Below are 11,674 nucleotides of genomic sequence, written 5' to 3' on the forward strand. Positions count from 1 at the left end.
GGCCAGGACACCAGGGCGGAGGGGGGTCCCGAGCCAGGACACGGGAGCAGGGTTCCCGGACAGGACACCGCGGTGGAGGGGGTCCCGGGCCAGGACACCGGGGGGGAGAGGAGGTCCCGAGCCAGGACACCGGGAGGGAGGGGGGTCCCGGGACAGGACCTGGGGCGGAGGGTGGTCCCAGGACAGGACACCGGGGGTGATCCCGGGACAGGACCCGAGGGGGACGGAGGTCCCGGGCCAGGGCACCAGCCCCAAAACCGATGGAGGGGGGGAGAAGAAGCGAGGTGGGGCCGGGCGTGTGTTTTGGCATTGGGTCAGGAGATGCTCGCGGCAGACCCGGATTGGTCCCTGAGCAGCACCCTGGACACCCCCGGTATCACTAGGAGTCCTCCCGCTTTCCCGAGCCGGCCATGAACCGACAGAGCCTCGACATCCCGGGAGGAGCCACCTCCAAGAGGGGCTCCAAAAGAGGGAAGGGAAGTAAGGGATGGGCCTTGCCCAGAGCCTGAAGTCTAAGAATTGGTCCCAAAACTGGACCAAATTGGTCCCCAGATCCTTGGAGGGGGTTTGGCAGCATCAATTTCTCCTAAAATCAAGTTCGACGTGGAACAAGAGTTTCCCAAAACCATCCAGAGACCACCCATTTATTGAAGGTCAGAAAGGTCAAGTCTAAAATAGAAAGGAAATAGAGCTTTCCCAAATATTCAACCCAAACCCTGGCAGGTCCCCTGGCCCTGGGCTGAGGTTCCAGGAGGAGCTGCTTCCCGCTCAGCTGGGAACAGCCCTGTGCCAATGTGATTCCCTGAAGAGCTGCCCTGGGCATGGTGCCTACAGGACCATCCTGGCACTTTCTCATCCCAGATCCCACCGGGAACTCTACCCCCAGGTTTTCCAGAGGAAATCCAGGGATCTGCAGGAAGGGAGCAAGGGATGGAGACAGGATCTCAATCCAGAACAGGTGCAGGGGCAAGGAAACACAACCCATGGGAGGGAAATCAGCTCCCATCACCTCGGATTCCCTCAACCCCCCAAATCCCTCCATCCCCCAAAAACTCAACACCAACGCCTCAGATGGAACCTCCCCAACAGTCCCCCAGGCTCTGCCACAGCCCCTCGAAATTAAATGGAACCAAACCACTGAGATATAAGTTAATGCTTAAATTATTTGTAAAACATCTTAAATTTTCTGTGACATATTTTAAATATCCCCCATGTTCCCCAGATGGGGGGGTCAAAGCCCAACACTAACTGGGAGCCTATGGGGGAAAGGGAGGAATAGAGAAAGGGTTGCTTATCCTTTCACAGCTTTTAACAACTAAATATCAATAATAAAAGTTATATTATAATAAAATAAGTTCTTCGTGAGGCAGTGGAGATCAAAAAGCCCTTAGAAAAGCCCCGCAGGTTTGGGCTCGGGCTCTGGACTCAGTAGTAAAAAGGGGGAGGGGTTATTTGGGGAGGGGAGGCAGCGGAGGGGGCGGTTCCGAGGGCAGGGGGGGCGGTCGGGGCTTGTCCGTGTTGGTGGCAGCTCTGGAGCCGCTGGAAGCCCGGGGGTTCAGGAGCTCGTACGAGTGGAATTCGAAGGCTGGGGGCTGGGTGGGCTGCATGCCCTGAGCGCTCAGCAGCGAGTGCAGCATGTTCACCGTGTCCTGATAGTCACTGGCCTGGCTGACGTTGTGCCCGTTGGCCCCCGAAGGCCCCTTGTCCGATTTGTGGGTGCCCCGGGCTTTGCTGGGCTGGGATAAATCCGAGCTGTGCCCGGGGAGATGGGCAGCCCCGGGAAGGTGGGCGTATGGGAACGGCACTCCGGGGCCTTTGGAGACTTTGCCCACCTTGGGCTGGTGCTCGTGGGGCATGGCTGGGGGCTCCTCGGGCAGGGGTCTTTTGCGGGTGGGGGCAAGAGGCCCGTAGCCCTTGTGGGGGGTGGCGGCAGCGGCGCCAGGTTGGGCGCCGTGTTTGGAGTCCCCCGGGCGCTTGGCCGCGGTGCTGGGGCCGGCGCCGAGCTGGGCGTGCAAGTGTTTGTGCGAGTGGTGGTTGTGGTGGTGGTGGTGGTGGTTGGATGAGTGGCCCTTGTGCTTCTCTTTGTACTCCCGGCTCTTCCCGCCGCCGCTCTCATCTGCGGAGCTGTGTCTGTCTCCGGGAGCCGGCACCTTGAGCCGCATCTTGATATCCTCCTGCTTGGAGGGGATCGGCCTCTCCCCGCCTCCTCCCACACCCGGGATCCTCATCTTGAGAGCTTTGTCACCCTTGTCGGTGCCGGGCGGGTTCTCCTGCCCCGCGCTGGGGATTTTCAGGACGATTGGGGAGGGGTTGCTGTCCTGCTGCCCTTCCCTCTCCCGCTGCTGCTGCACCAGGAGGTTCTGCGCGGCGTAGGCGTACTGGGAGCGCACGTTGGCTTCCATGTTTTCCAGCTGCCGCTTCTGCGCCGCCAATTCCTCGGCGTGCTTGGCCCGGTATTCCTTGAGGGACACCTTGGCTGAGGGTGCGTTCTTGGTGCTCTGCTTGGGGTAGGCAGCACCATCCTGCTGTGGGTGCTCAGCGCCTGATGTGCCCTCGTTAGTCCTGTGTATGTCCAGCTTGGCCGGGGGGTGCCAGTGATCCGCCTGGGACGGATCAGCGGCGCTCGGCTCCGCGGGGGAATCGGCTGCGGCCGGGAGCGCCGGCCCCGCTCCGGCGGTGGAGGATGTGGACATGCTCATGAGCCCAGCGATGTTCATGTCCGAGCTGTTGTTCCTGGAGATCATGTTGAGGATTGTCTGCTCTGACAGGCTCTCGTCATCGCCGTGGTCGTCGGTTTTGGATTTCCTGGCTGCTTGAGAGGCCTGGAATTAAACAAATCAGCGGGTGTTTACTTGGGGTGTTGTTGGAGCTGGTGTAATCCAAGAAGCTCACCAGGACAGTGCAAGGTCTTCTTTAAGAGAGATCCACTCTGCTCCCATCCCTCCTTGTAGAAAAATTCCCAACCCCTGGAAGCAGGGCTGCTAATGCAGCTGGAAATCCAAAGTTCTATACAAGTTAATTCAGAACAGATGAACTCGAGCACCACAAGCACCACACACAGTATCCCAATTCCACATACAACTCCCTCCCTTGCTGTCCTGCACTGTGATTCCCAAAGGAATCACAGCCTGTGTCCAAGACTCTTACCCGCCAGTTCCGGATCCGTTTCAGTCGGCTGGGAGTTTTCTCAAGGATTTGCAGGAATTCATGAGTCAGTTCTGCAGAGGAGACACAAACCCAAGCAGGAGGGTCAGAACAGCCCCAGTTGAGCAGGAGAATCCCCTCATCTGACAGATGGAGCTACTGGTGGGATGGAGCTGTGCCAGGAGGGACATTCTGACAATCTGACCCATTCAAACTCATTTCTCTGTGGTGCTACAGAAGCTGCTGCTGCCCTGGAAAAGCTCAGCAAGCCCTGAACTCCTGGAGCCCGTGAGGTGGTGTTGGAACATCAGACCCAGGACCAGCGATGCCAAAATCATTTTAAGAGCCTTTTGCAGGGAAAAAAAACCTCACTCTCAAACTTACCATCTAAGAGCTCCAGAGTTACAGTGCCATCAACGTATTCCCACCAGTGCTTCCCGTCCGTGGAGACTGGGATCTCCCAGTTGGACCACTTACAGGCCAGGTGGATACAGACGCAGGCCACAACGGGTGGGGTGTACTGCAGGCTGAAGGTGGTCAGGTGCAGGCTGACGTCACCAGGAGAGAAAACAAAAAGCCATCAACTCCCACGCCTGAGCTGCAGATCCACGCGGGACATGGGGGGGAACGTGGCCCTCTGGGGCACCCCAGAAGGACCCTCAGGCACAGGCAGCTCCATCCTGCTCCAGCACAGCGGGGTTTTGCTTGTTCGGGTCTGCTTTGTTACAGGGAATTTGGGTTCTCCTTCTCCACCAGTTTTTTGTTCATGGTTTTTAGAGAGGTAACTTGGGAGCTTCTCTGAGAGGGAAAGTCACTGGGGATCTGCCAGCCCCACCTGTGCTCTGGAGAGAAACTCATCCTTGTTTTGCTACAGGAAATTTGGGATCTCCTCCAAAAGAAAGAAAATCAGTGCTGAGGTCACCTGCCAGCCTCCGCTCTGAGGAGAAACTCATCCTTGTTTGACTACAGGAAATTTGGGATCTCCTCCACCAATTTCCCTTTTTATCCCTCTTTTGATGCAAGAAATTTGGGATTCCCCTCCACGGGGGAAAAGTCACTTGGGGACCAACCCCACTTCTGCTCCTGAAGAGAAATTTGTCTGGTTTTTTGCTCATTCCCATTTTGCTACAGAATAGTTGGGATTTCCTCCATCTCTGTTCATTCTTGGTTTGCTACAGAAAATTTGGGATCTCCAGGGACAAAAGTCAGTCCGGGGGTCACCTGCCAGCCCCATCTTGCTCTGGGGAGAAACTTCCAAGCACAACTCCCAGATGGCATCCAAGAAGCCCTTTCCAGCTTTAGTAAGGGTCTGGTCTTTCCTAAAGGATTTTTAGGAATACACTTTATGCTCAAGAGAACCTGAGCCAGGTGATCTATAAAATATTTTCATTAATAAATTGATTTTCCACATGGCCATGAGTGCTGGGAGGTGTGGACAGCACCAGGACCAGGAGAACTGAGGGACTACAAGGATCCTGAAGGAACACCAGAGCTAAAGAAACACAGAACCCAAGTCTTGAGTGTGGGATTTGCCCACTCCTGGATGGGCCCTTTGGGAATTCTGCCACCGAGCCCCCACGTGGCACCATCTCCTCACCACCTTTTTCATCAGTGAAAAGTGGAGAGGTTGAAGTTTGGCATCTACAACCAAAAATCCTCAAGTTTCATGGATACTGGGTTTATCCAGAGAAGTCAAACCCAGGAAATTCAGAGCCTTGGGAGTGCAAATTCAAGGACAACGAAGAGCCTCAACCCTGCCAGAATGAAACCAAAGGATTAATCCAGCTCATGCCAGAACTGGCTCTCTCAGGCAAAACCAAGGCTTTTCTTCACACTTTCTGCCTGGATTTCCCCCAATTACAGCCTTAACTCCCAATCCCATGGCTTTGAAGTTCTGGCTGCAGGGATTAAGCAGGTTTTAGGGCTCTGTTTACCCAAACATCAGCACCAGCACGTTCCCGAGGCCGGAAATCCACAGGGTGCCCTTTGGAGCCCCAGACACCTTCAACAAACACTGAAGGTGAGCAGGGAACACCTCCCAGGTAGAAAAGGGAAACCACATGCCCAGACATTCCCAGACAGAGCTTGGAGGCATCTCCAGCCCTGCAGCTTCACCTGTGTTGGCACCTAAACCACTTTTCCCTCAGTAATTTCCCAAAACTTCAGTGTTTTCCATGTCCACGATTTTGTCTGTTCCAAACATGAACTCCATGATTTGTCTGAAGCTGATAATCCAGGAAATAAAATTTGGAAATAATCCCAACAAAAGTGCTGGCATCAGGCTGGCAATGAAAATTTAGAGACAAAACAAAGCAGAGAAAGAATCTGGGGCTGATTTTCCTTTCCAGGGAAAGCTTAGGGACAAAACAACCCAAATGAAGAACCTGGACTGATTTTTCTTTCCAGGGAAAGCTCAGGGGCAAAACAACCCATACAAAAAACTTGGGGTTGATTTTTTTTTTCATTTATGCCCCAAACCACCTTTTTCTTTGGGGTACAAAGCATATTCATGGGCAATTTCCACAGCACCTTCCTGAGTGAAAACTCTCCAACACACAGAAAAAGTAAGAAAAAAATTATATACTCATTTCCCCTCCACCTTTCTGGTTTGTTTGGGGATTTTTTTTTTCAAACTTGCACAACTAAATTCCTATCAAATAAGCAGGGAAGCTCCTGAGTATCCCATCTGCCTTATTTCCCAGCTCATTTTACCCAGCAGCTGGCAGGAAAAATGGCTGGAACCTTTTCTTAAGGCTCTTCCTGTGGGATTCCCAGCTGCTCCCAGGCTGAGCAATGCCTCTGGAGCCACAGGCAGCAGATAAATTATCAACCAATTATAAAATTATAAAATAATAACCTGTTTGTAGCCATGAAATACGAAGTTTGTGCCAAGTCCTTGCTGGCTGCAAGAAAAAAAAAAAAAAAAAAGAGAACAATCAGGGTGTTATTTGCATATTTTTCATGTTACTTTAGTTCAAGAACCATGGGCCACCCACAGATTGACCAGCAGGCCAGAGCCCCAAGGATTTTGGGAACTGCTGCTCATTGAAAGCTTTGTGTGGTTCAGAAGAGCCTGAACCATCTAAAACTGCCTCTGTTTTGAGAACCAGAGGGATGGATCAGCTCTCCTGGGAGAACTGGGATTGTTCAGCCTGGAGAAGGCTCTGGGGTGACCCTGTTGTGGCCTCTCAGGTTCCAAGAGAGCTGAAGTAGGACTCTGGATGGGACCTGGAGTGGCAGGACAAGGGGGAATGGTTTTTCACTTGAATAAGGTGAGAATAAGATGGGATGTAGGGAAGAAATCCCTCCCTGTAAGGGTGAGGAGGACCCTGATTGCCCAGAGAAGCTGTGGCTGCCCCATCCCTAGAAGCGTCCAAGGCCAGGTTGGAACAACCCAGGGAAGTGGAAGTTGTCCTTGCCCTCCCAACCCAACCCATTCCAAGGTTCTGGGAAGCTCTGGAGCAATCCCAGCTGGACACTCCCCCATATTTTCCTCCCAAAAATCCCCTCTCACCTCGGACAAGCTGGGTGCACTTCACCACATGGGTGTGAGGATGGTCAATAGTGATCTCAAACCCTGGAAGGACACAGACAAAGGACCATCAGAACCAGCAGCACAGCCCTGGATCTGTGTTCTCCTGCACCCCCTCCCTCCTACAACCCTGCTTGGAGCCAGGCAGGAATAGAGGAGCCCATTTTTCCTGTATCCAGAAGCCTCAAGTTCTCCAGCTACAAACCCAGAAGGTCTCTGCTGCTGCCAGACCTCCCAGCTTCTGAAAGGCCTCACTGGAAACAAAACAACCATTACAGATTTTAAAAATAGCAAGACAAAGCCTCTTGAAGCAGCTGGGAGGAAGGCAAAGACAATGGCATCTGCTCCAAGGAATTTCTCTCACCCAAAAAGCTGAGAGGAAGCAGATTGTTTTCCCTTTGAATGGGCCTAAAGCACTGAGGACAACTGAGTTTAATCCTGGCTCCCGCTTCCTCCTCACTTTGGGAATTCTGTTTGAAAGGGGAAAAAAAGAATTCCAATTGGTCCATGTGCACAGCAGATCTGCAGAATGTTCTGGGAGAACTGGGGTGTTTAAAAAGGCCCCTGGAGAACTGAGAGGCTGCAGAACTGGGCTTGTGGCCCACGGCACCTCTGCCCCTCCTGAAGGAGGGACACGGAGTCTGCTCTGAATCCAGTCAGGAATAACAAATCCTGCTCTTTTGGAGGGAAAATCTACCTACAGACTGCCTCTGAAACAGAACATTTGTTAGTGAACACAACTTTTAACAGTACATTTGATAAAGAAACAGGGCACCAGCTCCACCAGCCACAATCCTACGTGGAGACTCCTACTTCCAAAAACACCCAGAAACTCCTCCTGGCTTGGTGAGTTCTGGGGGTTCTCCTCCATTTAATTCTTTGATCAAAATATTCACTTTAACCCATTTTTTAAGACATCTCTCAGTACAAACTGCTTCCTGCAACAGAACTGGAGCATTATGGCCTGCAATTGGATGGTCTTTAAGGTCCCCTCAAACCCAAACCATTCCATCATTCTATAGTTGAGCTGGAAAGCACAACCCAGGACAAAGACCGGTGTCCAAGCAGCACAAATCCTGATTTTTTTAGGGGGGAAAAAAAAAAAAAACAAAGCGACAAACCACACTTGAATCTCTCAGCATTGAGCCTGGCACAAGTTACACCTGAAAAATTGATGTTAAAAACAAGAGTCAGGCTGAAAAACAGGGTTTGCTGTGTGCACTGTGTCCAGCCTGTGGAATTCTCCTGGCTCTGGGATTCGTGTGGCAGTCCGGCCGCTCCGAGGAACTTACCCAGGGTCTGTAGGATTATGCTCTCTAGAATGACCAGGTCTTGGGCTTGTTGCAGGTAAGCCTGGGGTTGAGAGGACAGGCAGGTTACTCATGGAGAGGCACTCTGATCAAGCCTGCACATTCCTAACACCCTTCTCTCCAAGGCAAAAATGGGAATCTCCCTGCACGGGGGGACTGGCACAGATTCCCTGGAAGTGTTCAAGGCCAGGCTGGATGGAGCTCAGAGCAAGATGGGCTACTGGAGAATGTCCCTGCCCATGGCAGGTGGGTGGATTGGATGGGATTTAAGGTCCTTCCAAACCAAAGCATCTGGAGAGTCTAAGAAAGAGGGATCAGAGTGTTTGGGGGGCCCTGGGTGCTGGTCCCCCACATGAGCAGTGCAGGAATCACCTGCTTTTCCTGCCTTATTTTTTAATTTTCTGTAAGTTTCCACAGAAAAAGCTGCCCCTTTCAGCAAGACTCGCTGCTCAGCTCCAGGTAAAAGGGGCTGTCTGGAGAGATGAGGGATCAGCAACGTTTTTAACCCACTGAAACAAGTGCTGGGACAAGCAGCTCCAACAGTGGAGCTCCTCTGCAGCACTCCAGGGACACTGGCACACAGCACACCTGGACCCAGGTGTGCAGCAGAGGAGAAAAGGCTTTGCACAGAGGGGGGAAGCCCAAATCCCTCTGCGGCAGGAGAGGTTGGATGGAGAAGCTGCCCCTGAGCACCTCAGGAGGGTGGAGGAGCCATAGGAGCCACGAGATTCCAATGCCATTCCCACTCCTCCAGCTCTCACAGCACATCGCAGGGCTCCCTCCCCACACTCACCTCACTCTTGGTGTCCAGCAGGGGCTCCTGGGGGTGCAGACAGGCATGTGCCACCTTGATGACGTGCTCCAGCTTCCGAGGCTGTTCCTCCACCTTGGCTGCCAGGAAAAGCGCTGCTGGCACTACCGACTGTGGAGGAAAACGCTCTGTTTGCTTAAAAAGCCACTAAATTCAAGATTAAAATAAATAAACCAGGTGGATTCCCAATATTCCTTCAGGGAGCAAAGGCTGTTCAAATCTGGCCACCACCAGGAGGGACATAAGGGTCCCTTCTCCCTTCCCAAACCTCTTCCCAGGGTGGGTTCCCCTCCCCAGGAGTAGATTATGGGGTTCCCAGCACCCCCCCACCCCCCAAATCCCAGCACTTACATTCCTGTGGAACTGGGTGAAGGACTGCACCATGTAGAAGCGATGCATGTACACAATGGCTGTGTTGATGGTGAGCTGGGAGCTGGGAATGGGGTTAAGGAAAAGCACAGAGACCCCCAGACAGGCCCAGGGGAGCCCCTGGAACAGACCCCACATGCCAACAGCACCAGGATGAGACAGGTTCCCCTCACTCTCAGGGCAGGCCTTCCCTGCATCCCAACACAGCTCTCCTCAATCCCAAAACTGGCTCAGCACTCCCCACAACCAAGCTGAGCCTTCCCAACACTCCAGGAGAGCTCCCCCTGCTCCCAAACTGGGTCTCCTCGAGCCCAAACAGGCTCAGCTCTCCCTGCTCCCCAGACGGTCCTTCCCCACAACCTAGCACAGCTCTCCCTGCTCCCAGAATCCTTTCTGGGATCTCCTTGGTACTAAAATAGTCTCAGCTTTCCCGGGCACTCGTGGGCCGAGCCTCCACAACATCCGAGTAGAGCTTTCCCCACTCCTCTAACCGGATTTCCTCAATCCCAAAACGGGCTCGGCTCTCCCCACTCCTAGGCCGGGCCTTGCCGACTCACCAGCACAGCTTTCCCTGCGCATGAAACGGGATTTCCGAGACCTCGAAACGGGCTCGGCTCTCCCTGCTCCAGCTCTGGCCGTGTCTTCCCTTTCCCCCATCCCGGCACCGCCTTCCCCGCTCTCGAAATCTCCTCGGTCCCAAAGCAGGCTCGGCGCACCCGGGCCGGGCCTGCCGCTCCCTTCCAAGCAACCCAGCACAGCTCTTCCCTCTCTCGGGCCGGCCAGGCCTGCCTAAACCTCTCCAACACGGCAGCACGGCTTACCCTGCGCACGAAACGGGACCTCCCGAGCCAAAAACGGGAAAAGCGGCTTTCCCCGCCCCGAGAGCCGCCCGGGCCTTCCCGACACCCCAGCACCGATCTCCCTGAGCCGGGGCCGGGTTCTCCTCAATCCCCACAACATTCGGCTCTCCCCGCACTCGCTCCCGGCTCTCCCCGAACCGACTCCTGGCTCTCCCCTCATTCCCTCCCGGCTCTCCCCCCTCCGGCTCTCCCCGCCCCGCCCCGCTCCCACCCGCGGCCTAGCGCGGCCTAGCGCGGCCGGATACACGTTGAGGCGCTGCCCCATGTCCTGCAGCAGGTTGGCCGCCTGCTGCCGGTACGAAAGCTCCTTGTCGGGGTCCAGGCCGGCGCGGCGCGATGGGCTCCGCTCCAGCTGCTCGCGGCTGAAGTACCAGCGCCGCCCGGGCCCGGCGCCGCCGCCGCCCGCCGAGGCCTCCATGGCGGCTCTGCGCCCGCGCGGGGGACGCGGCGTGCGCACGCAGCGCGGCGGCGCGATGACGTCAAGCGTCGGGTGGGCGGGCGCGGGAGGGAGCCGTTGGTGGCGCGAGCGTTCCAAAGCAGGGAGGGACGTTGAGGAGGCGGGGACGGAGAGGCCACACCCCCTCATGGGCAGGCCCCGCCCCGCCCGCGCTTCCCCTCACGCCGTGAGGGGCTCTGCTTTCGGGGGGTCCCGCAACACCCCCGCACCTCGGGGCGACCACCGGCTTCTCAGCTCCCCCTTCTACGCACTGACACCCGAGGAGCCCCGGGATACCGGTGTGGCACTCCAACCCGAGACCCCCGCCTCACCGGGACCTCAGTGTATCCCTCCGGTATGTTTCCCCCCCTACCCCGGGAGAAGCGGGATTCCCCCACCCCTCCAAGATCCGGGTTTACCGGGGTCCCGCAGCCCCAAGACGTTGCCTGTGCCCCCCAACCGACTTTTCACCCCCTTTCCCCTACCGGGACTCCCCCCTCGCACCGGGACTCCGCTGTGTCGCCCTCCGGGACCCCTCCTCACCGGCTCCCGGTGTTTTCCCCCACTGGGATCCCGGGCCCCCTCCCAACCGGCAGCCCCACAGGCCAGGCCACAGCTCGTATCCAAAGTGTTTTATATATAATTTATCTGTACACACGAAGGACAAAGTACCTCAGATCTGCGCTGGGGTGAGGGAGCCAGTGCCCCCCCCCCCCCCACTCCCCCCGGGCTGAGCGCCCCCCCCCCAAAAAACTGCTTCCAAAAAAAAAAAAAAAAAAAAAAGTCACTTCATTAGGTTTTTTTGCATTTAAAAGAGGGAGGGTCTTCCCCCCCTCCCCTCCACAGTCCCCCCGAAGGGAGCTGGGACCCCCGGGGGGTGAGGGGGCTGCGGAGATGCTGGGCCTGCGCCTCCCCACCCCCGCAGGCGGCACTTCAATTTGGCACATGGAGGGGGCTGGGGACGCCCCGCCCCCAAAACCCCCTGCAGTCCCTTTTCGGGGGGGGGGCCCATCTCCCCTCTTTGGCACATGGGAGGGTTCAGCAAAGGGATGGGGGGTTACCATGACCCCCTCCCACAAAAAACACCCCGGTGCAGGGCTGGGAAACACCCCCTAAAACACCCGCGGACGGGGGGCACAGGGTTACCTCCTCACACCCCCCCCAACCACCTCCTTGTGTCTATTTCTCCCTTTTTTTTTAATATGTGTATTT

General features: G+C 55.6%; 1 protein-coding gene across 2 annotated transcripts; it reads right to left on the minus strand.

The window, feature by feature from the left end:
* Nucleotides 1-630: 630 nt before the first annotated feature.
* CCNT1 (cyclin T1) lies at nucleotides 631-11,192 on the minus strand. 2 transcript variants are annotated; one of them, XM_050984884.1, is made up of 9 exons: nucleotides 10,272-11,178; nucleotides 9,149-9,230; nucleotides 8,780-8,908; nucleotides 7,969-8,029; nucleotides 6,659-6,721; nucleotides 6,002-6,047; nucleotides 3,529-3,692; nucleotides 3,148-3,218; nucleotides 631-2,822 (listed from the first exon to the last, which is right to left on the minus strand). In XM_050984884.1, exons 1-9 carry the CDS (start codon nucleotides 10,610-10,612, stop codon nucleotides 1,449-1,451), a joined length of 2,331 nt encoding a protein of 776 aa, XP_050840841.1. In that variant the 5' UTR covers nucleotides 10,613-11,178; the 3' UTR covers nucleotides 631-1,448. The 2 variants fall into 2 exon arrangements, with proteins under 2 accessions (XP_050840841.1, XP_050840842.1); XM_050984885.1 differs by lacking the exons at nucleotides 631-2,822; nucleotides 3,148-3,218 and having other exon boundaries at nucleotides 3,584-4,898; nucleotides 10,272-11,192.
* Between the last annotated feature and the right edge of the window lie 482 nt (nucleotides 11,193-11,674).

This window comes from Serinus canaria, chromosome 25 (assembly GCF_022539315.1).
Source record: "Serinus canaria isolate serCan28SL12 chromosome 25, serCan2020, whole genome shotgun sequence".
In the NCBI taxonomy this organism is placed as follows: domain Eukaryota; kingdom Metazoa; phylum Chordata; class Aves; order Passeriformes; family Fringillidae; genus Serinus; species Serinus canaria.